The sequence below is a fragment of the Pongo abelii genome, chromosome 1, assembly GCF_028885655.2.
Source record: "Pongo abelii isolate AG06213 chromosome 1, NHGRI_mPonAbe1-v2.0_pri, whole genome shotgun sequence".
Lineage (NCBI taxonomy): Eukaryota > Metazoa > Chordata > Mammalia > Primates > Hominidae > Pongo > Pongo abelii.
The window spans coordinates 23,726,720-23,752,118 of record NC_071985.2 but is presented as its reverse complement, the minus strand read 5'-3'; the positions used below and the strand labels follow the sequence as shown (position 1 = coordinate 23,752,118).

The 25,399-nt window shown below is 52.3% G+C and overlaps 1 protein-coding gene across 5 annotated transcripts in view; it reads right to left on the bottom strand.

Moving 5' to 3' along the window:
* The window catches only part of TMEM63A (transmembrane protein 63A), a 35,786-nt gene extending 12,039 nt beyond the window's left edge, over positions 1-23,747 (bottom strand). For 4 of the 5 annotated variants that reach the window (XR_010137113.1, XM_054530540.2, XM_063716087.1 and 1 more), the window contains exons 1-15: positions 23,641-23,747; positions 20,560-20,750; positions 18,767-18,966; positions 15,583-15,662; positions 13,278-13,344; positions 12,367-12,404; positions 9,217-9,359; positions 8,443-8,494; positions 7,915-8,023; positions 7,243-7,313; positions 4,109-4,189; positions 3,793-3,916; positions 3,556-3,689; positions 2,178-2,315; positions 508-661 (exon numbers count right to left, since the gene is read on the bottom strand). Coding sequence is in view for 4 of the 5 variants with exons in the window: in XM_054530540.2 (XP_054386515.1) it covers positions 508-661; positions 2,178-2,315; positions 3,556-3,689; positions 3,793-3,916; positions 4,109-4,189; positions 7,243-7,313; positions 7,915-8,023; positions 8,443-8,494; positions 9,217-9,359; positions 12,367-12,404; positions 13,278-13,344; positions 15,583-15,662; positions 18,767-18,952 (1,377 nt within the window). In the remaining variant the exon portion in view is untranslated. 5 annotated transcript variants of the gene reach the window in all.
* Between the last annotated feature and the right edge of the window lie 1,652 nt (positions 23,748-25,399).

Genomic DNA, 25,399 nt, shown 5'->3' with positions numbered 1-25,399 from the left:
TAATTTGTGATCCTGCCACCCCAATCAACGAAGCTCTTTTCCTTCCTTCCTGGCCCCTCCCCGTAGTGTCCATGATAGACATGCCTCACTGGTACATCCCTGCTTCTGTCAGGAGCCCTGCATGGGTGCCACAAAATCTACACAATTTTGAATGGATGCTTAATATTCTACCAACGTGAATATACCTCATTCAACTCAAATTATCCCTACCATTGAGTATTTAGATAGTCTATTAAAATATATATGTATGCATGTGTGTGTATATATACATATAATGTGTGTAGTGTGTGTGTGTGTGTGTGTGTGTGTATGGCATTACTATAAAGACATTGTAATAAATGTGGCCATGCCTGCTCAGGGCTTAAAAGCAAGGATGTGAGCTGAGCGACATGACCCCCTGGTTTAGTTCCCCGCACACACCCGACTCCTGTCCCCACTCCTTCCCCACCCACCAAGCCCTCTTCTCACCAGCTGTCCTGGGAGGGGCCTTGCAGAACAGTTACTCACATTCAGCGCGTGGATGGGTTTGGTGACATTAAACTTGTCCATAGTGGACAGGATGATGGAGGGTGTGGTCAGGAAAAACAGCCCCAGGAAGAGGGTGAAGTTGATGCCCAGCCACTGTAGCCACCAGCGGAGGCCCTGGATAGAGAGGTTCTTCCTGCAGGGGGAGGGGGGACACAGGTCTCGAGGCTTGTCTCCCAGTGCTCGTGGCTTAGGTGGGTCAGAAGGTCATATTTAGGCAGACCAAGAGACTAGCCTGGAGGCAGGTTCTCCGCACTGACCTTCAACTACAGAAAGACCAAATCTTAGGTCCCCGAGAGCTCAGAGGGAGCAATTATTCTCTCAGATGTGGCTCCCCAGCTAGAGTCTGGGGGCCAGAACCTATCCAAAGAGATGGCATGAGCACCCAAGCAGGCCAAACAAGGCTCCAGTATGGCATTTATTTTTTTTGTTGTTTTTTTTTTTTTTTTTTTGAGACAGAGTCTTGCTTAGTCACCCAGGCTAGGGTGCAGTGGTGTGATCTCGGCTCACTGCAACCTCTGCCTCCCAGGTTCAAGCAATTCTCCTGCTCAGCCTCCCATGTAGCTGGGACTACAGGCGTGTACCACCACACCCAGCTAATTTTTTTGTATTTTTAGTAGAGACAGGGTTTCACCATGTTACCCAGGGTGATCTTGAACTCCTGAGCTCAGGCAGTCCGCCTGCCTCAGCCTCTCAAAGTGCTAGGATTACAGGTGTGAGCACCATACCCGGCCCCAGTATGGCATTTCTTAGACACATCTGCAATGCTTTGTGACTAACGACACATTCTTCCCAGCCGGGCTGTAGCTGGAGTACAGGGAGGAGGGAGGCAGGGACAAAGGAGTGAAGGCATAGCTTGCACCTGCCCTGGCCTCTCATCCCAAAGAACAGACCCACAAAGCAATCCCGAGTTTAGGAAGCCCTGTGAACCAAAGAGCAAAGCTGTCGGAGGCAGAACTAGAACCAAGCAGAGAGGAGCACTTCAAGCTCATTCTGTGCAAGGAGCTGAGGCAGGGCTGGACAGGCAGCTGCGCTGGGGCTTGCGCTGGGTGCCCTTACCCTCAGCACAGCGCTGGAGGCTCACCAGGGCCCCCATGGACACAGCTCAGCTCACCAGCACGGCCCCAGGCTGACCCTGGACCTAATTAAGGCTGCACAAGCTGCATGCGGCTACTGAGCATTTGAAATGTGGCTGATGTGAATTGAGAGGTGCTAGAAGTGTAAAATACACACCAGATATTGAAGACTAAGTGTGAAAAAGAGAATGTAAAACATCTCACATTTTTCAAAAATTGATTGCATGTTGAAATAACAGTTTGGATATATTGGGCGAGATAAATTATTAAAATTAATTTCAACTGTTTCTTTTTGCTTTTTTAGCATGGCTATTAGGAAATTTAAAATTAGATGCAGAACTGGCATTATATTTCTGCTGGGTAGCACTTGAATGCTAGGGAGGAACACTGGAGGGAAGGGCTGGGCAGATACCCCAGTTGGGCCACACCGAGCACATCACAGCATCACAGCCCACAGAGTTGCAGATGTGTGGAGATCTCCATTGACTGCCAGGTCACACCTGTGCTCCAGGTGACGGGCAGCTCCCACCAGGAACCCAGGCCCCTCTCCCACCTCTCCTTGGTCTAGGAGCTCACCAGCAGATGTCCTCAGGGTCAGCGGCAAAGGTGACTGTCCACTTAGAGGTATAGAGCTCCCTGCTATGGGAGGACGGCTGGGGCTCACCTTTGCACTGAAGGCTCTGACACTTGCAGGCGTTGAAATCTTTCAGGATGCTGCAAGGAAATGTAGAAACAGCCAGGCCAGGCTACTCAAGTTACCACGCACACATGTGGCAAGTGGGGACTGAGTAGGAGTGGGAGCAGTGGCACAGGACCTTTGCTTTGTTGTGATTACTGTCTTATGAGTAATGCTATGTAAAAGGCACCACGCTAGCACACTGTGTGGAGAATTTTGTTTAATCCTCACAACCACCAGCAAGAAAGGGAGTACTATTCCCATTTTATAGATAAGGAAACTGAGGGCAACACACTGCTCTTCCATAGGGCCATCCCCCTCCACCCTGCCTGTTAAGCTGGAGCTCTGATCAAGCTACTGCCAAGCCAGTGGCTCACCTTTTCATTCTGTCACTTTTTCCCCAGGCCCAACGGTAGCAATAGACCATGTTACACACTGCCTGTTCCCAAGCTTCCCTCTTCAGGGCTCCCACCTCGACCCTCACCATCTCAACAGGTCACAGCTTTTCCTCCTTTAACCTCCCGTAAGGAGCCCAGCAGCCCCTCTACTCCTGCCTCAGATGCCTTCCCCTTTCCTCCTGCCCCAGTGTCTGCAGGGAGGCAGGAAGTCCTGTGTGAGTCCATTCCTAGTGTCACAATGCCCGGGGCAGGGAAGGCGGGGGGAGGGCAGTGGCTGGACACCTTTTGGCACCCCTCTCCCGACCCACCCTGTGCTGCTCCTAAGGCGAGATGACACTGAGATCACAGGCATGAGAGCCTAGACTCCCGTGCCAAGGGCCACTGTGAAAAGCCACTCCCCAGGGTCAAGCTCCCCACTGCAGTGAGCGCCCCCCAGCGTGTCCCAGGGGTCTTCCCCACAGCTTTGCGTTTGTGGGAAGGTGGGGAGCCACAGACAGAAGGATCTGTGGCCCAGAGCAGATGTCTGAAAGGAGGGTGCCTCCATCTCCCCTGGGGCAAGGCTGGCACATGAAGCCAACAGGATGGGTCCAGAGCAGCAGGGAAGAGCCCGGCAGTGGGGCCAGGCCACATCAGCTCGAGGGGGTCTGTCAGAATCACCCACTCCGTGGCTGCTGCCCACACCCCCACCGCCTGTCACACAAACATGGGCTGGGCTGGCTGAAAGTGAGTGTGGGTAGCTGAGGGAGGAGAAGGAAACACCATAGATAAATCCCAGGGATGGTGGGTCAGCAGTACCATCTCCACCCGAGAGGGACAGTGAGTTATCTGGAGGGGAACAGGGAGTCAGCCAAGAAGGGGTCTGGGATGTGCCCACACTGACTAGGTGGCCATGGACTTCTCCTGGAAGGTGACAAAGGCCATTCCCAGGGGCTGGTCCTGGACGTGGCGTTCTTCCTCTGTGATCCTCTCCAGCAGCCTGTCCTTCATCCGTGTGTAGTAAGAGATGGCGTCTTCCTGCCAGAAGACACATCCCACTGGGATGACATAGCCCCATGCAGGTGTCTGGGTCACCCCGATGCCAATACCTGCGCTCCCAGCTGGGGAGCGGGACCCTTACCCACTCACAGCCCTGCACTTCACAGCAGCAAAACTGGCCACAGGGCTTGGGGTTGATGAGGGTCCGCTGGCCTGTCTTCACCTGCAGGTTTGTGTAATAGGTCAGGCTCTTCTCAGTCTTCTTTCTGTAGGGGTGGGAGCGGGGGCACAAACTTCAGATTCAGAATCCTGTGGCAGGGACCCCCACACCCACAGTTCAACCATCGGTCGCCAGGGGAGAAGGAGGGGTCCAGGGCCTCCCGCCTCCCTTCCTAGCTGGGGGATGCGAGGCCAGCAAGGAAGGAGTGGCCATCTTGCAAGGCCCACCCGCCACTCACCTCTCCTTGCACAGGTAGATCAGTTTGGCCACGTTGTAGCACAGCTGGACATCAACCACCTCACACGTGGGATACGCGTCCCTGCGGCCAGGGAGAAAAGGAGGCAAAAGACACCGTTGGAAAAGAAAACACCCCAAGCAGGAGACATGCCCACGGATCCAAGGGAAAGGATGGCACTTTCCAAGGGAAAGTGATCTCGCTGCTAGTTTCTGTGCCAGCAGAGACCTCTCTTCTCTTTGTCTTTTATCCTCCAAAAGGGGGATATTTTGAAATTTAACACAAAGAGGGCTTTTGTTTTGTTTTGTTTAGAGACAGGGTCTCACTCTGTCACCCAGGCTGCAGTACAGTGGCGCAATCATGGCTCACTGCAGCCTCAACCTTCTGGGCTCAATCAAACCTCCCACCTCAGCCTCCTGAGTAGCTGGGGCTACAGGCACATGCCACTAAGCTGATTTTTATTTTTTGTAGAGTCAGAGTCTCGCTATGTTGCCCAGGCTGATTTCAAACTCCTGGCCTCAAGCACTCCTCCTGTCTCACCCTCCCAAAGTGCTGGGATTATAGGCGTAAGTCACCGCACCCCACTAGCCTTTTTTAGTAGTATGAAGCTAACTGCCTGGAACTGACAAGTTTATACCCACTTGGCTTGGAATCAGCTGGCACTTCTCCTGGGGAAAAATGAACACATCACTATCCCCTCTAAAGACCCAAAGGAATAGACTTATTGTTTGTGCTAGGTCAGTATCTACCTTGAGCCATCACTGAAACCCTATTCAGGTAGCCTTTTTTAAGGTCACAGACCTTTCAGAGGGTCTAATGAAAGCAAAGGACCCTCAGACCAGAAAACATCTACACACATATTAACAACCAGCAAGGCCAGGTGCGGTGGCTCATGCCTGTAATCCCAGCACTTTGGGAGGCTGAGGCGGGTGGATCACTTGAGGTCAGGAGTTTGAGACCAGCCTGGCCAATGTGGTGAAACCCTGTCTCTACTAAAAATACAAAAATTAGCCAGGTGAGGTGGCGCACACCTGTAATCCGGCTACTCGGGAGGCTGGGGCACGAGAATCACTTGAATCTGGGAGGCGGAGGTTGCAGTGAGCAAGATTGCCCCACTGCACTCCAGCCTGGGTGACAGAGTGAGACTCCGTCTCAAAAAAAAAAAAAAAAAAAAAAAGAACCAGCAAAATACATAGTCACTATTGACCAGTATTGTTACATGTATTGATTTATTTAATCCTCATCATAACCTGTGAGGTTTTGTCCTCATTTTACAGATGAGTACACTGAGGCCGACAGAGGTAAGTGGCTTGTGCCCAAGATCACACAGCCAGTGAGTGTCTGAGCCAGGAGGTGAATACAGGCAACCTGGCTCCAAGGTCAATGCTCATGGCCACCATGCAATACCCCCTTCACCATACACGCAAAATTATACATACAACTCCAGGGGATTCCAGAACCATGCAAATCCCCACCTACCGCCTGCCAGGCACTGTTCTAGGTGCTGGTAACAGGGCCTGGATGTGCTTACATTTTAGTGAGAGAGAGAGCCCATAGGTATGTCAATCATGAAATTAAACAGTAGGACAATTTCTGGTCTCAATAAGAGCTGTAAGGAAGAAAACTGCAATTTAAGCATCCCTGCTTGAAAGGCAAATTCATACATCAATCCCCACGGATTGCAACAGCATTCACTAAAAAGGCCTCCTAAAATAGAGGAAAGCATGAGTCATGCAATGTTTGTATGAGAATGAGGGGACTTTTTTTTCTCTTTAAAGTTATACATTAAGTGGAATTACTGTTTCCAGGTGTTGCCTAGCAGGCAACTTTGAGGAGGTGCTTCAAGGAAATACAGAAAAATGATTCTGGTATTGAGTATTTATTTACATATTAGTAAATACTTCTAAAATACTTAGAGTTTCTGAAGAAGTTTTTCAAATTTTAAACATTCAGTTTACGATTCTGTCTAGTAATTTGCTTAGCAAGTGCTTTCTTCACAAATAGTGCAAAGTTAAAGTGTAGCCAACTCCTAGTCCATGCAACAAATTAGTGGCTGCTGTATTGATAAGGAATGAAGAGAGGCCAGGCATGGTGGCTCACACCTGTAATCCCAGCACTTTGGGAGGGCAAGGCAGGAGGATCACTTGAGCCCAGCAATTCGAGACCAGCCTGGGCAACACAGCAAGACTCTATCTCCACAAAAATTTAAAAATTAGCTGGGTGTGGTGGCATGTGTCTGCAGTCCCAGCTACTTGGGAGGCTGAGGCAGGAAGATGCCTTGAGTCCAGGAGCTGAGGCCGCAGTAAGCTATTATTGCACTACTGCACTCTAGCCTGGGCAACAGAGCAAGACCCTGTCTCTAAAAAAATAAGATAATAAAAAAAGGAATGAAGAAAGAATAAAATGTCAGCTCCTGAGCCCAGCCTTCAGGTCCTCCAGCATGGGGTCCTGGGAGCCTTCCCGACCTGCTTGCCCTGCCTCCCGCACCCCACGACCACCTTTCCTGATGCTCTGGGCCTTCCCCCGCATCCCTGGCTGCACATGTAATCTCCTCACAGGAAAGCCTTTCCTCCAGCCTCCGTCTGCAGGAATTGGTGGTGCAGATACTCAAAGGGAGCCGCTGGAAAGGAGGTTCTACCAGGGAGAGCCTGGACTCAGACACAGTGCTCACTCAACAGACACCCGCTGAGTGGGTGGACAAACCAACAAACACAGAGATGGCCCCGAGGTCCTTCCACCTGTGAGACCCTAGCTCTGTGGGTCCATACAAATGCTCATCTCCCGTCTCTCTTACTCTGCAAAGGTGATGCTAAGAACCCCGGGGTCAACAATTTTTTTCCCCCGTATGCTCTCAAGACGTTTATTTGCACCTACACCCTGGTCTGTGCTCTGGACACTGTGCACAGGCTGCTTGAAGAGGATAGGCCACCAGGGCACTATTCATTGCACAGCACCAGCAGGGCTGGCACACGGGAGCCACTCCATACACGTGTGGCAGGGCCAGGTCCTTCTCAGATCTCACCTGGATACCCAAGCGAGAGAGAGAAGGCGCTCACCTAAGGTGTTTGCCCTGCGGGTGGGGCTGTGCTGGTCCTATGTGGAGCAGGCTCAGCTCCCCTGCCACCCCGCCAGCTTACCGGAAGTGGCTCTCCACAGTCTCCTTCCTGGCATCTCTGGGGAGTCCTGTGATGAACAGGGTCCGCCTCACCTGTCCGGGAAACAGCAGGGAGAGAAGTCACCCACGAGCCAGTGTGCTGGCATGCTCAGGTTTCCTACCCCACTCCAGCCTCTGGAAAGTAAACAACAGGAAATCGGAAGGCTCCAGTTTTCTCCTTCTGTGGCCGGGGGAGCCCCAAAGCATGTCATTTACACAGCGTCTTCTTCCAGGCTGTACAAAGAATCCAATTCCAAAGCAACTCTATGAGCCTTCTTTGCATGGCAGGAGACTGAGAAAGAGGGGAAGTGACTCAAATGCGGTCACACAGCAGATCAGAGGAGGACCCAGGCCTGGAGCCAAGCCATAGAAGCTCCCCTCCCCTGTGAAGCTGTGGGTGGCAAAGAGAAAGGGCTGCTCTCAATCCAAACTTCTTTACTTAACACCAGTAACTGTCCAAATCTTGAAACAATCCACCAGGAAATTGTTTTTTAAAGATGATGCCAAGTGTGAGCAAGAATAAGCAAGCCGGGCTCCTGAGGCCCTCCCAGAGCTCATTGCGGTCACGGCCTGCGGCAGAGCCTGGGAGGCTCTTCCACTCCGACTCCCACCTGAGTCCCTCCCAGCACATGTCCCCAAGCCCCGCCTCACTCACCAGGTTCTCCTCTTTGTACTTAATGGACTGAGTGTGGTGCCGCATGAAACCCACGGTGAGGAAGAGGTAAATGACGGCAAAGATGGTGTGCAGCCAAAGGAGGTCATTGCTGAGAGGGAAACCGCCTGCCATCAGGGCTGGGATCCCAGGCAGGGAGCTGGGGGTGCAGAGCTGAGGCCTGGTTACCCTCAGTGGGCACTGAACTGAGGACCAACAGCTTCATTGCAAGAGATGCCTCCCACAGAGGCTGTGTGGCCAACGCTCCTCAGCCCACAGTGAATACTTCAGAGGGGTCCCTGTCACTGTCCTGACAAATGAACTCCAGATCCACAGGACCCTCCATGTTTCTTAAAACCCTGGCAAAACAGCGCCTGCCTGTGGCGTGTTCATGCCCACAGCTCAACAACACACTAGCTGCAAGGGGCCTTCAGATACCAGCCGGCCCCCTTTGGAGTACCTCTGGCCTGCCCCGGGCTCCCGACCTGCCTTCTCCTTGGTCTCACCCATCCCCACGGGCTCCATACTCACTCAGTCTGTAGGTTTGCTATTGTCGTCCTCCCAAAACTGTACGGGTCTTTGTCTGCAGAGAAGCACAGATACTTAGTTCCAGGGTCACGTGGAGAAGCAGGAGGGGGTGTAACAAATCAGCCTTGGTTTGTGGAGCTCTGGGGAGCAGGAGCATGTCTGGACCAGCAGGAAGACGTCTGACTGGTCTTTCCAGAGCTACACCATCAAGGCCTCTGCTTGAAACCAAAATGCTCCCTGATAACTTCTCAACCTTCCGTTGCAGGTAAAGGCAAAATATGAATTCATTTTGTTTTGAGAAAACTAAAAACATCCCACGTTGTTACAAAACCAACATTGGGAACCACTGGGTATCCTAAGTGGATTCATGGTGGCATTTTGGAAGGTGGATTCTTACAGTTGCCCTTAGATATAATGCCACACCTGATTTTAGTTAAGTATCATGGATATCTTCTGGGTCCATTAATTGTGACCTCCTAATTTGGGTGAGGGCAGGAAAGTATAAAAGACTCTCTGACAGCCCCTGATTCTGTAAATCTTGGGGGGCTTTTTTCCCTATTTAAATAGAACCAGACATTGATATCGGGGCCCCAGTTTTAGCCTAGGTTTGCTCCAGATCTCTAATCAGATGGACATGTTCAGAGAGTCACCCTGAGACCATCTTACATCTGAATTAGGGCATGACTCCTGGGGTTCTGGTCTACCACAGTGAGCCCGTTCCCTAGGACTGCCACTCTGCCCCATTACAACATAGACAAGGGTGAGGAGGGTCATTACCCAGCAAGTCCCCTGAGAGGTTGACGGGCAGGATGACGCACAGAGACAAAAAGCTGACCACCACCAGCAGGAAGATGATGTGCCTCTGGAAGGACAGGTAGTGGATGGCATCCTCCCCACACCATTCCAGGATCTGGTCATCACTGGCCAAGACACAGAGGAATCTTAATGAGCAGTGGAACAGGCCTCGGGGCTCTGCATGAAGTGTCTCATATCATCCTCACCACACTCTTATGAGATGGTTCGATTGCTATCCCCACATTTTTGTTCACATATGAGGAAATAAAGGCACAGGAAATTTGCATAACTTTCAGGATCTCACATGATATAAATTCCACAGCCCACCGTCTTAGCCCCTGTACCATACTCGAGGTAAAGGAATACCAGTACTCTATCTGATGTTGCTAGAAACATTTGTGCCCAAGTTACGTGTGTGGGAAAGGTATGTAAATACAGTCATCTCACAGCCCTGTCCTGCTTCTAAGGAATCACATTCAGAATGAAGTTAGGGCTGGGCACAGTGGCTCACACCTGTAATGCCAGCACTTTGGGAGGCTGAGGCAGGTGGATCACCTGAGGTCAGGAGTTCAAGACCAGCCTGGCCAACATGGTGAAACTCTGTCTCTACTAAAAATACAAAAAAAAAATTAGCCAAGTGTGGTGGTGCATGCCTATAATCCCAGCAACTCGGGAGGCAGGAGAATTGCTTGAACCTGGGAGGTGGAGGTAGCAGTGAGCTGAGATCCCGCTACTGCACCCCAGCCTGGGTGAAAGAGTGAGACTCCATCTCAAAAAAGAAAAAAAAAAAAAAAAAAGAATAAAGTTGGGAATATGCCCAGGCCCCAGACCCCCACCTGTTTCCTGTCTCCCCCTCAGGTGGAGACCTGAGGTGGAGCCAAGAGTCCCAGTCCATCCTACCTCCCTGGCCTCCTCCCTGTGTCCCCAGAGATGGGGAGGTGACTTGCTCCACCCTTTCCCACCCTTGGAGTGCTACACTTGGAGGCTCTGGGTCCACTGGGGACTCAGAAAATTCCAGCTTCACACAAGCCAGACTTCTGTGCTACAGAGGGAGAAGGGGCAGGGCACCCTGCTCTTTCCCACTCCCTGAAGGCGCCGCTTCTAGGCTGGGAAAGCAGTGCTTTGGGAAGAGCTCAGGGGGGCAAGGGCTGCATCATAAAAAGGCAGATCTGAAAGATGTCAGCATGGGCTTTGCAGTCAGATGACAGTGTAATCCAGCGCAGCCGCCTCCACCTGAGGGCAGGTCATGTGGCTTACCTGCCTCTGACCTCGAGCAAGGAAACTGCCCACTGCCTACCTCATCGGCTTAGCAGGGGCTCAAGAGATAATAAGCATCAAACACCTAGTGCTGTACATGGTATCAGCAGATGTTCAGAAATATGCCTGTTCATATGAGTCCTGATTACTACTTATCTAGAGGATAAGCCTTTGCAATTAACTACATTGTTCTCATTTCTAAATAAACTAACTCGCCTCCTGCTTCCTCCTGTTCCAGACCAGAGTTGACTGTCTCCCACAGGGCTGTGTCTCCTGCCAGTTCCCCTGGGAACAACTCCTACCAAACCGAACATTTACAACATGCTCTCACATGTATTCATTCCTTTGAATTAGGCTGAGCATATGTTATCCTCAGCCTCCTTTTACAGTTGGGGAAACTGAGGCCCAGAACATTTCATCCTATAACCACCACATTTCATCAATTCTAAGATGTCATTTTCATATTTTTTTTTTTTTTTTGAGACAGAGTTGTGCTCTTTCATGCAGGCTGGAGTGCAGTGGGGTGATCTTGGCTCACTGCAACCTCCACCTTCTGGTTTCAAGCGATTCTCCTGCCTCAGCCTCCCGAGTAGCTGGGATTACAGGCACCCGCCACCAAGCCTGGCTAATTTTTGTATTTTTAGTAGAGACGGAGTTTCACCATGTTGGCCAGGCTGGTCTTGAACTCCTGACCTTGTGATCTGCCTGCCTCAGCCTCCCAAAGTGTTGGGATTACAGGCGTCAGCCACCGCAGCCGGTCTATTTCAACTCCTCTGAAATGAGGTGTACGCTATCGTTATAGTTGATGGTAGCTTAGCTGGCAACATTTTCTTGTTCTTAGTGCTATATAAAATAACATGCATCTGGGCCGGGCACGGTGGCTCATGCCTGTAATCCCAGCACTTTGGGAGGCCGAGGTGGGCGGATCACCTGAGGTCGGGAGTTCGAGATCAGCCTGACCAACATGGAGAAACCCCGTCTCTACTAAAAATACAAAAAAATTAGCCGGGCATGGTGGCGCATGCCTGTAATCTCAGCTACTCTGGAGGCTGAGGCAGGAGAATCGCTTGAACCCGGGAGGCGGAGGTTGCGGTGAGCCAAGATCGTGCCATTGCACTCCAGCCCGGGCGACAAGAGCAAAACTCGGTCTCAAAAAAAAATAAAATAAAAAATAACATGCATCTTACAACAATAACTTCTTAGATTCAATGGAATATGGCAGCAGGTGGGAACCAAGACTCACATTAGTCCCCGCCTCCTGGCTCCCTCCACCACATGAGAGGTAACTAACTGGCTCTTAATCACGTTTAATAATCTTTTAGATTTCTCTCCATGGGCCCCATTGAAAAAAAGAAAGCTTGTAACCAAATGAATTGAATATATTATATTTCTTCACTTTTCACTAATTCAAAGACATGCAAACCTGCCTAGGAGAGCTTCCATTGACATCTAATTGGTGTTAAATATTAAGTTGAATAATTAAAGCAAAAAAATAGCTTTAATCAGTTTGTGCAGTATTATGAGAGATGAACATATGATTTCCACTGAATATGTTGAAATAAATAAAGTTCATCTCTATCTTCAAGAACTCTTGGGATCCAGCTCAATTTGGGAAGCCCCAGGCTCCAGCAGGGACTGTGTGCCCTCCAGCATGGAGGCTCCAATCCTACAGGCCTCCTTCCTCCGCCCCTGACCCCAGGGGCTGCCTGGCCACCTTGATTCTCAGCCCTCACATACTGCTTTGGACATTAACTAAAAGTACCTAAGAGACGCCATCTTAAGATCAAGCATCTTGGCTCTTGCCTCTTGACTGGCCAAACACCCAAAAAAAACCAGCCCAAAGGCCTCCCAGCAGCTGCCCCCTGGTGTACTCACTGCAGACGGAAGATGGCAGTCAGCCAGGGACAGCATCCCTGGAAACAGAGAGAACAGGGATTAGCTTCCAACATCTGTGTCTTTGAGAGGCAGATGCAACCATTGCCTTTGACATTAAATAACCATTTAACCTCCTGTTGTACAAAAAACAGTGCTTTTATCCCATATTCAGCAAGCATGAGCCCAGTACTTCACAATATACACCACATGCCTGGAATTCTTGCTAAAATCTCTTGACAACTTTGTGGTCAAATCACAAAACTTAGATCGAAAGCTGATGAAAGCTCAGGGCAGCTCTGGGCAAAGTGATGTGGGCTGCTGTTTGATTGTTTACAATCACTGACCAAGAGGTGAGGCAAAAGAGAGGAAACAAGCCTAATGGACTGGCCGGTCTGCTGGAGTGGGCGTTAGGGGGAAAGGGTGTCTGTAGGTTTTATTGTCCTTCACATCTCTTAAACTTAATACCCCTAAAGCTGGGCTGTTATCCAGCTAGGAAAGACAAATATTTGTTCAATAATTCATTCAACAATGACTAAACACCTATTAGGCATCAGGCGCTGGGGAACAGGGCTGGAGAAGGCAGGGCTCCTGCCCACATCTGGCTCATAATCCAGCCAACAAGTCCATAATTAACTGTCATACAAAGCCATAGGTGTAAGAGAGAGAAGTGCTGGGGAAGCCCAAGGGATTCTGTACCCCTTCCTGCCTGCAAGTTCATCCAGTCTCAAGATCCTGGGACATCCAGCTGCCATCTCTCCTGTGGTATTTCCCAAGTTCAGGTGCCTTCGTCCATGCAGAAAAGCACTTTCTCCAGCACTTGCCACTCAAGATCCGCCCTGCTCCCTCCCCAAAACCATGACTGCCAGTCCCCACCCCCTGGCCATGACCACAACTGTGCCTTAGATACCAACCAGCTCATTTTCAAAGTCTTGTTGACCTGAGGAGGAAGTCGATGACAATCTCTGAAATCTGGGCTCGCTAGAGACACAAAAAGAAACAAAATGACAGATAATTCTTAGAAAAAAAAAAGCCAAAAAAGTCAAAAAGATCATGTCCAGTATTTTGCTGCCTCTTGGAGCTCAGAACCAAAGCTACCAGCCCTCAATGGCTGGGACAAAATATAACTCACTCTGTGAAAGATAGAGACAAGGACAATGACCATTCCCAGGCATGGTATAAAACTCTATGTTATACAGGATGAATAGCAAGGGGTCAACACCCAGAAACCACACCACTGTGACTCGTCTAGCTAAAGTGACTTCAAAGTGTTGCCTATTTATAGCATATTTCCCTATATTATCAAATAAAACTTGGAATAAATACTACATTTCATCAAATCTAAGATACCACTGGTTGTAATTTGCATAATTATTTTATGAAACACTAAAGAAAAAATGCTGCCAAATAAACTATGACCACCCATCAATAACAAGATGCCTCCCAATTTCAGAGAAGAGAAAATGTCAAAACATATGTTTTAGAGTGGACAAATGATGGCACTATATATTGTGGTATTTTAATCAGATCCTTTCTTGCGAGTACCCCCATAAAAACACCCCACGTGCTATAAGTCTGAGGTGTTTGCAATATGTATATGTGACTGCTTTTCTTTTTTTTCTTTCTTTTTTTTTTTTTTGAGACGGAGTCTGGCTCTGCCACCCAGGCTGGAAGTGCAGTGGTGCAATCTTGGCTCACTGCAAGTTCTGCCTCCTGGATTCAAGCAATTCTCTGCCTCAGCCTCCTGAGTAGCTGGGCTTACAGGCACCTGCCACCACCATGCCTGGCTAATTTTTGTATTTTTAATAGAGACGGGGTTTCATCATCTTGGCCAGGCTGGTCTTGAACTCCTGACCTCATGATCCACCTGCCTCGGCCTCTCAAAGTGCTGGGATTATAGGTGTGAGCCAACACGCCTGGCTGTGACTCCTTTTCTCTATCTAGTCTCCTATTCCTGGTTCTACTGTCCCCCTGCTGAAGACAAAACACATGACGAAACTCAACTTTAAAAGCCTTTGCAGAGACACTGTCCCTTTTGACCTTCGCAGTGACCTCATGGGGAAGAGAGGACAGAAGGAGACTGACCCTAACAAGTTTGGGGCCTTGACCAAGGTCGCACAGCCAGGGATACAGCAGGGCCCTCTGATCCCCACGTGGTCTTTTCAACCAGAGTACATGGCCCCACTTCCAGCCGAACGTGCCGTAAAGGCATCAGATGTCCCAAAAGTTTCTCTCCAACAGTCCAAGGTCATCACCACCTCAGGCTTTAGCAAATCCCAGAGCAGGGACCATGGGGAAGGACGGTACATTTTCAGGTACACCTCCTCTTCCCAGTTCAAAGGACCCTGCCGCACAGGCCACATGTCAGGAGGCACCTGAGAGTGGAGTGTCTGCCTGAGGAGCCCCCAGACGGGCGCTCTGGGTGGCATCTGGGGCCAGTCCCTGAGTTTTCATCACTCACTTCCTATTACCACATCTGACACAAGATCCTGGTGCAAACAGCCAGCTGGAGCTGGAACGTCAGGTTGTGCAGATCCAGAATTCACTGTCACCCTTCAGGCGACATGAACAGAGAATCCTGGAGCCCCACGCAGAATTGGAAGGACCTGAGGCCTGGCCGAGGGAGCCTGTGCTTTGTAACAGACTCATCCAAAGCTGGCGCTGACCTGGCAGGAGGGTGGGGCAGTTCCCTGATGGCTCTGCTGCCCTTGATCCTCACCCAGCCCTGGCCCCAAGCTAATTAATTTCAAAGATGATCACTTAAAAATACTCAAGGTGAGAAAGAAAATGGGCATCCTCTTCAGAGGATAATGAAAGCCCTCAGTATCTAAAGCAACCAGTCCAAAGCCAACAAGGTTCACGGCCTTGGCCCAACAGAAGCCCTGAGGGAGCTGAGCATCTGAGCCTGGGTTTTTGTTTTTTGTTTTGTGAGCACAATGAGGGTAGCGAGGCCGACCTCATGGGTCTGTGGTGAAGAGCAAAGAGAACAGCTGTTGGTACAGGCCAGGTAGATACACTTAATGAACACAATCTCATAGGAGTGTCACGTGTGGGTCCTGCCCACACGGAGGGCTTCATAAGCCCCCAGCCCATTCCAGGGACACACACACACACACTATACACACATATATGTACACACACACTCATATGCACGCACGCACATATACACACTCACACGTACGCACACGCATGCTCACAGCCTAGGCGATATATCTTTACCTGTCTGCTTCTGACACCAGGGCAATGCGGCCATAGTCCCAGAATCTTCTTCTTATAATAGAAAACACCAAGATTAAGAACTAAAAACAGAAAAGAAACCAAGTAAAAGCATATTGGATGGCTTCTCATTAGAAGACACAGCGGTCTCAGGGGTAAAGCCCACCTGCCTGCACTCAGCAGGGCTAGAAGGAAAACACCCAGGCCCAGAGAGGGCACGGAACTGCCCAAGCCCACACAGCTCAGTAGCCCGGATGCTTTGCTCACCCCCTTCACCAGCTCCTGTCACCTGTGCCCACGCCACCAAGGCTGCCAGTGCTGACGCCAAGCTTGCCTGGAGCCTGCCTAGTTCTGCACGTCAGCCCTGTCTCTTGCTCTCAAGGCAGCGGTGACACCACAAGGCCCAGTCTCAGGCCCTGCTCTGCCTTCAGTGGCCCCTGAGCAGGAGGGTAAGGTCTGGCCCCAGAGCAGCCCCAGGAACCAGCATCCTTCTTCATTTTACAGAAAATTTTTCTTTTTTTTTTTTTTTTTTTGAGATGGAGTCTCACTCTGTCACCCAGGCTGGAGTGCAGTGGCACAATCTCGGCTCACTGCAACTTCCCCTCCCAGGTTCAAGCAATTCTTGTGCCTCAGCCTCCAGAGTAGCTGGGACTACAGGTGCCCGCCACCACGCCCAGGTGATTTTTGTATTTTAGTAGAGACAGGGTTTCACCATATTGGTCAGGCTGGTCTCGAACTCCTGACCTCAGGTGATCCACCTGCCTCAGCCTCCCAAGTGCTGGGATTACAGGCGTGAGCCACCATGCTGGCCAGAAAATTTCATTTTAAATTACAGAACCAAGGTAGCAGAGCCTCCTCAGGCTGAGCCAGAAACGGTCAGATTTTTCCTCTGAGTTTGGTTTCCCTGAAGGCAGGCCCTGCAGGCCTGCAATCCCCCGGCACAGAGCACGCATGCAGGCAGCAAGGCCCCACGAGAACCTGTGCTTGGGCTGGCTTGGCCTCCGTAAGCTGGGACACCTCAGCAAGCTTGTGTCCAATGGCAACCTCAGGGCTGGACTAAGCCAGTTAGCTCTAGACATCTGTACATTCTAGACTGTCCTCACTCCCCACAGTCCACCTTGGCAGGCTCCCTGCCATGTTCCTGCCTCTCTTCCCTCCCTAGACAGGGTCCCTCTCTTTGATGTTCAGGGAGGTAGAGAAATACATCTTAGTAAGCACACTCCTGCCTGCTCTGATCAGAAACAGGGGTTTTGAAGGTAGGCTTTGTTTTCCTGAAGGAAATCCAGAAGACCTGAACCCCAGAGGCACTGAGTTCTCGTGGAATTTTCTTCAGGTGAATCAGGAAGTTGGTGACATATTTTCAAAGGCAGGTGAGTCGTGTCGTAGGAAAACCATGAAACCTGCTCAGCAGGTGCCTGCCCTCTCTGTCCACAGCGGCTGCCGCCCTGGCCTGTGCAGGGCAGACACTTCCCACAAACCCATGCTCTCCAGGGCCCTCTGGCTCTTATGTGTCCCCCCTCCCCCACCCCCAAAACTTACTGCAATAAAAATCCACCCCTGGCCAGGCACCGTGGCTCACTCCTGTAATCCCAGCACTTTGGGAGGCCAAGGCTGGTGAATCGCTTGAGCTCAGGAGTTTGAGACCAGCCTAGGCAACATGGTGTGAAATCCCATCTCTACCAAAAATACAAAAATAACCCAGACACGGTGGCATGTGCTTGTAGTCCCAGCTATGCAGGAGGCTGAGGTGGGAGGACTGCTTGAGCCCAGGAGGAGGAAGTCGCTGTGAACTGTGATTATGCCACTGTACTTCAGCCTGGGTGACAGAGTGAGACCTTGTCTCAAAGAAAAAAAAAAAAAATTCACCTTCAGCAGCAAAATAGAGGGTGACTCTCTTCTCAGCCAACAGTGTTGCAACAATACCCCCCCAGCCCACCTAGGGTCCCTGCCCAGGCCCCCCTCTCTGTACTCCTCACTTTGGCCAAACTCTCCCCACCCTGAAGACCCAGGGCCACCCTCCTCTAATTCCACCAACTCTGAAATCCACCCCCACACCCCTGCCCACTCCTCCCTGCTACCCTAAGCCACCCTCCCCACGTTCCCCACCCAAGCCTGATCTCCAGCTCCAAGCAGTCCAAGGATGTTTACTCCATCAGAGCCATCTGCCCCCTTCACTCAGATGGTCTCTTCTACATGTTAGGAGACAGCATCAAGAGGCACTGGCCAGCCCATGGCATTTGTGAAAAGAAGGGGCACTTTAACCCCAATAAATCTCAGCCAGCCAACGTTGAGTCTGCATAAGGAAGAACAATGCCATGAGGCATCTTTGTGAACAAGGAGAGCTACGTTAAAGAAAAGCCACCTGCTGAAGGTACGCTCTAAGAATCAGCTTCTAATTCTTTTTTTGTTTTGTTTTGTTTTGTTTTGAGACAGCGTCTTGCTCTTGTTGCACAGGCTGGAGTGCAGTGGCGTGATCTCGGCTCATTGCAACTCTGCCTCCCGGGTTCAAGTAATTCTCCTGCCTCGGCCTCCCGGGTTCAAGTAATTCTCCTGCCTCGGCCTCCAGAGTAGCCGGGATTACAGGCACCTACCACCACACCCAGCTAATTTTTTGTATTTTTAGTAGAGACAGGGTTTCACCATGTTAGCCAGGCTGGTCTCGAACTCCTGACCTCAGGCAATCTACTCACCTCAGCCTCCCAAAGTGCTGGGATTACAGGCATGAGCCACTGTACCTGGTCCAGCTTCTGATTCTTTAAAAACCCCAGGGATGCCAGAGGGGAACAGGAGGTGACACTTGGGAATTGCAGCTGCTCTATTCTAGTCCGTACTCTCCATTCACATGTCTCAACCCCTTGAGATGACCCTTCCCAAGGGCCTTAAAGATACGACAGGCTGAGAGCTCTGCAATCACGGTAGTAATCACAGGCATAGCTATGTGAGTATTCTGGCCTTATCCAAACTCCAAAATTCTCTGAGGTAGGAATTATGATCTCCATTTCCGGAGCAGAAAGGGGAGGTGCACAGAAGCTATGTAACACACCAAAGTCACAGAGCTGGTAAGCAGCAGAGTTGGGATTTAAACCCAGCTATGTCTGACTTCTCATCTAAGTTTCCCAGAAGGCCCTGGGTGGGGGATTTAAACAAATAACTGAGGCAGTGGGACACGACTCATGAGGGCTCTCACCAGGAAGCAGCTGACGTCTATGAGCAGGACAGTGGGGATGCCACCAAAGGTGACCCCCTGGAGCACGGTGCTGTTTTTGGCCGAGTTGTAGCAATAGGAGTCATTGGGCCGGTCCCCGAGGCCCAGCTGCTCCCTGACGGACACCGCCTTGGACTGCCACAGCTCCAGGAATGGGGAGTCCGTCATCACGCCTGTCTTCCCTGGAGCACAGGACAACAGGACAAGGCAGACGTTCAGGGCTCAAATTTCTTGCAGGTTCCCACCAGTGCTGGCAGAGCCAAAGGTGGGCATTTTCCCAGGGACTAGTCGGGCACAGGGAGCCAGCAGCAAGGAGTCTGGGAGAGCCAGACATTGGACCTCTGCGTGCCTGGCAGTGTCCACAGAGAATGGCTCCATTGTGGGACAATCTCAGGAGATCAGATGGTCAGAGTGGATGGCTCATCCAGGACACAGTGGGCAGATCCCCAGAGGGGGCGACATGTAGCAAGGGAGGGACAGAGTTGCTGCAGCTGCTCGCTTAAGTCCTAAAGTTCCTCTAGCCTCAAGGACTCGTGCTGGGAAAGTCACTCCTGCAGAAGCCACTAGCAGATCTAGAGTACAGGCAGGGGAGAGGGAGAAAGGCACATAAAGGCAGGAAGAGGAAAACACCGGGATAAACAAACAGGGAAGAAGGGAACATCCAAGTATTCACGATGGTCCATCCGCAAGCCACAGACAACACCTCACTCCCACTGCTCACAGAATGTCAGAGCTGGGACCTCAGAGATGGGTCCATCTGCTATACTTGGAAACCAAGCCTCAGAGGTTTAATAACTTGCCCCAAGCTTAAGGTTAAGGAGCTGGTCAGGGAAGAATTGAATCTCAAACCCAGTGTCCTGACTCTCAGATGCCAGTTCTCTTTTTACTTTGCCACAGAGGAGAAAGCAAAGGGGGTGGTCTAGGGTAGGGATGGGAAGGGAGTCAGGAGTCCCAGGGCCTCCTCAGGGACCTCTGGGTCCCCCAGCTCCGCCCTTTCACACACACATACCCCTCCTGGGTACCATCAGTCTAACTGCAAGGCCCAGCATTTCCAAAGCAAACACTGCTCTAGGCTGGGTTGTTGACCTGATGCTCCTGCCGCCCCTGGTGAAGCTAATAGAAATCTCCAGTGTCTGTCCCCTGACACCAGAGGCCCGGGAGTTAGTGTCCAAGTTCTCATGCTGTGGCTGAAGGGCCAGAACACATATTCAGCCTGGACTTGCTTAAGATCCCACCTGCCCAAATCTGGTAAACCTAGAATTCCCAGGGGATTTTTCTGCTAAGTCTGGTGCTTCTAGCTGTTACAGGAACAAAGATCTTGAGAACAAGAAGAAAAGATATAGAGAACCCAAACAGATGTTTGGATACCAGTAGTGCTGGTGAGGTGTGTATGTTGGGTAACTCCTAGGCCTGCAGTGCTGGGGACAATCACACATGGACACCTACACACACACACACACACACACACACACACACACACACGAAGCACAGGAAGGGTGAATGAGTGGAAAGCCCAAGAGCATGAGAGCATCCCACAGAGAGCCAAGTCACTTTCTCAACCTTCTAAGAGACTTGGCAATGGCTGGAGGTAGTGGGGGTTGTGATGCCAGAGTCATGGGGCTGCTGACTCCGAACAGAGTGTCACAAGAGTGACCTCTGGAACACAGATGTTCTTGGCTTCCCTTTAAAACCCCCCAGTGGCACCACCCAATGGAACACCCCAGCCCAGCACTTTGAGGCCACCACCTATCCCTCCTTCCTATCCCTACACTTACCAGACACTAGGGGAAGGAAGGACTGTGGATGGGCCTGTTGGAGAGGTCCTCAGTTGGAGCTGTCTCTGGCAAAGGCAAAAGCAGCCCCAGCCACCTCCCAAGCTGCCAAGGGTCAGGCCTCGGGCCTAACGCTCATGTCCTGCAGGGCTTTCCTGATCAGCGAGTCCTGGGGTACCAAACTGTAGACTTTCCTGAAGGATCACAGACACCCAGCATCACATGGGAGCCACCCTTTTCCAGTGTAGGGGTCTGGATGGAAACCCTCGAGCACACACCCGTGTATGCATGCTGCCCATACGGAGCTTTAGGTTCTGCCCAGTGGGCTTCCTCCTGCCTGGATCTCTCCCCAAACTCCCAGAACTGGTTCTCCATCCATCAGTGCTCCTCTGTGCGACCCTACTCCTCCTTCCTTGGCCAGCACCTGTGGCCCCAGCCTCTCTCCTCTTCGCCAATGGCTCAAGGACCTGCTGGGTCTAGGGGAGCAGCCCTCTCCCACAGAAACCCTGGAGGCTGTGGGCTCACGGTAGGGCCCCGGGCAAAGGACTTCACCTGGGCCCCAAGGGCTAGTGCTACTGGAGAGGCTCCCCACGGTTCCCCAAGAGCTAGAATCAGGAAAAGGGAACACAGCAGCATGAACAAGGAAGGTTTGAAAAGTGAAGTGGAAAGAAAAAACATCCCCATAAAATGCTCACAGAGGGAGCATTGTCCCTGGAAAGGGGAGGGTGCTGTGGTGGTGCTGGGAGTGGCATACCCTCGCCAGTGCTGCAGAGAAGGAGAGAGGCCTCCGCGGAGGGAAACACCTGCGGCTCCTCTTCCCCCTCCCTCCAGCCCCAGTCATGCCTCTAAGTTACTTGTCTCTTGCCAAATAGGCTTCCCAGGGTGGTTTGACAAAGTTTGATAAGAACTCAGGGAGGTGGCTAGCAAATACTCTCAGCCTGAGATGGAGGTAAGGTCAGGTGGCCAGTCCTGTCTGCCCTCTCCGATGAGCACCCAGGTTAGGGCACAGCTCTGGGGACCCACAATCTCTCTCAGACCTTTCAGCTCAGTCCCAGCCTGTCCCTGCCCATTAGACACGTAAAGTCCAGATACCCTGAAACAGCTCCGTCCCTCTGGCTCTCAATGGGACAGCCCCTCTGCATCTTCACAAACAGGCACGCTCTGAGTGGGCAGCTGGGAACACAGACACCATGGGACAGTGCTGCCAGGCTGAGAAGGCAGGGGGAGGGGAGCACCCAGCTGGCAGCTGTAGAGAGGAGGCCAAACCAGCAGCTAGGCACTGTGGTTGCAGTGGCACTGCCTGGCTGAGAACCCCTGGCAATATTCAGTCATCCTAGATGTATGTGAATGCCTAGCACTTACCTGTGCCTTCCAGAAATTCTCCATTCATCCCCTTATTCTTACTTAATATGCTGAGGGTAGGAAAGCCAAAAATTACTGCTGAGGCCCAAGAGCCAGAGTGGGCAGCAGGTGACTTCACGCTCCCAATCCAAAGTTCAATCCATGTGCAGGCAAGCGTCTGATTGTGGCCAGTGGGAGAGCGCTAAATCCAACAGCTGGTCTACATTTGCCAAAGTAAACTACCTATGCTAACCCACTGCCAGTCTCCATTGGCAGCAAGGACTGGCCTGGTGGCCAACTTGACAAGCTCTAGAAATACCAGCAGAATGTTGCAGGAAGTATATGGATATTGTTCGTTCTTGCAAGAAGGCCCGTACAAATTCAGCGTAATTTTATCATCACCAAATCTTTCAATCCTGTGATGAGGATAGCAAAACTACAAGCAGCTCCAGGCCTTCTGCCTCAGGAGCTAACTCTGGTCTTTCAGATGCAGAATAAGGTTGCAAAGTAAAATACAAACTTCTTATGGCAACACCAAACAGGACCCAGTAACCCGGACAACTGTTTACCTCTACCCTGGAGCACAAAGGAAATGACAAGGCCCCTGGCTGAAACGAGAGGCAGTGTGGCTCAGGGATTATGTGAGCAGGCTCTGGAGTTAGGGTCTCAGCACCACACAGTTCAGACAAGCAGCCTAACCACTCTGTGCCTCGGCTTCCTTCGCCAGGAAGTGCGAGTGATGACTCTCTCTCCCGGGGCTGTTGGGAGGCACAGACCCCAAACACCTGTAAAGCACTTAGCTCAGGACCCGGCCCTAGCAAGCAATTAGAAGCTGTTTGCCTTTATTTTAAGTCGCCCCTCCAGCTAATGGGAAACACAAGGGCAGGATCCCACCTGACGTCTTCTCTGTTAGAGCCCAATGAACAGCTAGGAGAGACCTTTGCCCCCACACTAAACAAAGGAGAGGGGCGTGTGAAAAGAAAAGGAGCCTCGGCTTCCGTTCATATCCCCTTGAAGGCACAGCAGACTTGAGGATGACCTGACAGGTGTCAAGGGAGGGTCAGTGGGTCCACCAGGCTGTCCACCCCTGCCCTTGAAGAGGTCACCACCTGCCTAGGGCTGAATGACCAAGGCCCCTCCAGGGCCTCAGGTAGCTAGTCTTATCAGGTGCTGGAACCTTTGCGGATTTGGTTTCTTAGCAGAGCTCGCCTCACCCCTTCCGCCCCCGCCCTTCCCCCCAGTCCCCGAGTCCCCAGCCTCCCTCCTCAGGACTCCGCCAAGGCTGCAGGAAGTGGTCACCCAGGGACAGCCCGAGGGTGGCCTCTGCCTTCCTGGCGTCAGGAGACTCGGACGCTTGGCCCTTTCTCAGCCCGGCCTCGTATAGGGTCCGAGAAGCCCATAGCTACGTTCCTAGTTAGGGGGGAAGTCGGACTCCGCCGACAAATCCCAAAGAGAGGGGTGGGGAAGAAGGAGGTACCAGCTCTGAAAGCGAAAAGCCGCCAGGAAGTCCCGAGGAGCGCAGGGCTGGAATGGGGGCGCGGCGTCCCCTGCCCGGACCCTCTCCTCCCACCCAATCCCGCGTCGTCACCCCGTGCTTGGGGTCAGGGGCTTTGGGGTCTGCGGAGGCTGGGAGCCGTTCCGGAACCGGACACTTGGCGCGCACCCCGACGTGGACCCGGCCCCGCACGTCCCGGGAAAGGCGGAGGGCGCATTCCCCCTCCTCACGCCCCTTGTCCCCTGTACCTGTGGCGGCGGCGTGTCTGGCGGGACCCAGCCGCGCCGGGCGTGTTCCGACCACTTAAAAGTTACAAAGTGAAACTCCGGCCCCTCCTGCACATGCGCAGAGCTGCGGCCACCGCTTGCCCAATTTGGAGCCTTGGCCCGCGCTGGCGCAAGCCTGGACGCAGCCGACAGCGCCTCCCGCGGTGACCCTCGGCGGTCCTCTGCCCCGGCCTGGCCTCCTGGTCGCCGCTCAGCTCCGCAGCTCCTCCCGGAGGTCTGCAAGCCCCGGACCGGCCAGCTCACGTCCAGGCGCCAAGAAGGGATCTGCCGGGGCGCACCCTCTTCCGTCCCTCGGCACGAGCCCAGTCTCTGGAGCCTCCGGGAGACCTGGGCCAAGCACAGGGTGGTCGCGGCGCAGGGAGAGCATCTGCAAACGTTGGTCCCTGTAGTGCTTTGAATTTCCCCGAAGAGCTCTTAGACCTGCCCCAGGAGAGTGCGGGTGGCGGGGTGGTAGCCGGGGGAGCTCAGCAGGATTCAGCCCGCACCTCGGCTCCGGGCAGTCAGGGACCGCGCGGAGCGCCCTGCGAGAGGCCGCGGCTCCCCCGCCGCTGTAGAAGGCCGGACCGTCAAAGCCCGGAGGGTCTCCATTCGGGCAAAAATGTGGGGGCGGGTCGCAGCATTTCCGACGGTCCCTGGGGCCAAGTCCATTACTGCCCGAGCCAGGGCAGCCAAGGGCACCAACTCCAGCCCGGCCCCGAGAGCGCGGCATGCCTCCAGGTCCGGAGCCAGATGTTTCCAGGGAGCCGGTGGCCTCCACAAGTGGACCGCAAGCTCGCGAGGGCAGGGCCGGCCCGCCGCGCCAGGGACTGCTGGGCGCTGCGCAGGAAGCCAGGCTGGGTTCGGAGAGAACAGCGCGTCCTGGGAATCAAGGAGCCAACCACCCCCTCCGCAGGCCCGTTTCCTTATCTGTGAAATGAGCGGTTGGACCAAAGCTTCCTCTCGGGTCCCTTCCAGCACCAAACCTCTCTGAGCTCTGAGCAGTCCTCACCCCACATGCATGGCTTTGCAGGTTCTCCGACCTCTCTTCCATTTCTGAGCTTTCATCTTTTTTTGTAACGGTATAAAAATATCCTCCTTACGGCCGGGTGCGGTGGCTCATGCCTGTAATACCAGCACTTTGAGAGGCCGAGGCGGGCGGATCACCTGAGGTCGGGAGTTCGAGACCAGCCTGACCAGCATGGAGAAACCCCATCTCTACTAAAAATACAAAGTTAGCCGGGCATGGTGGCACATGCCTGTAATCCCAGCTACTGAGGAGGCTGAGGCAGGAGAATCGCTTGAACCTGGGAGGCGGAGGTTGCGGTGAGCCAAGATCTTGCCATTGAACTCCAGCCTGGGCAACCAGCGAAATCCGTCTCAAAAAAAAAAAAAAAAAAAAAAAAATCCGCCTTACCTCCCTGTCCCTGATTCTAGCGCCAGTCTGTGGCTGTCCAGGGATGGGACGGGAAGGGTCTCTTCCTGCCTCTCTCAGTTCTTTTCTGTCCCATCTGGCTTTCCACTTCTCTCCCCAAACCTCTAGCCACTAGTTATTTTCCAGGGTTTTTCCTCTGTGCCCCCCAGTATCATCTCTGCCCTTGTCCCTCCATAGCTGTGCCTGGCCATCCCCTCTCCCTGCTCTCTTACCTCCACATCTGACCGTCTGCAGAGTCCTGGGTGTGGCCCCTGGACTCCCGGTTGGCTCCTCAGACTGTCCCTGTCCAATCTTCCTTCCACTCCCCAC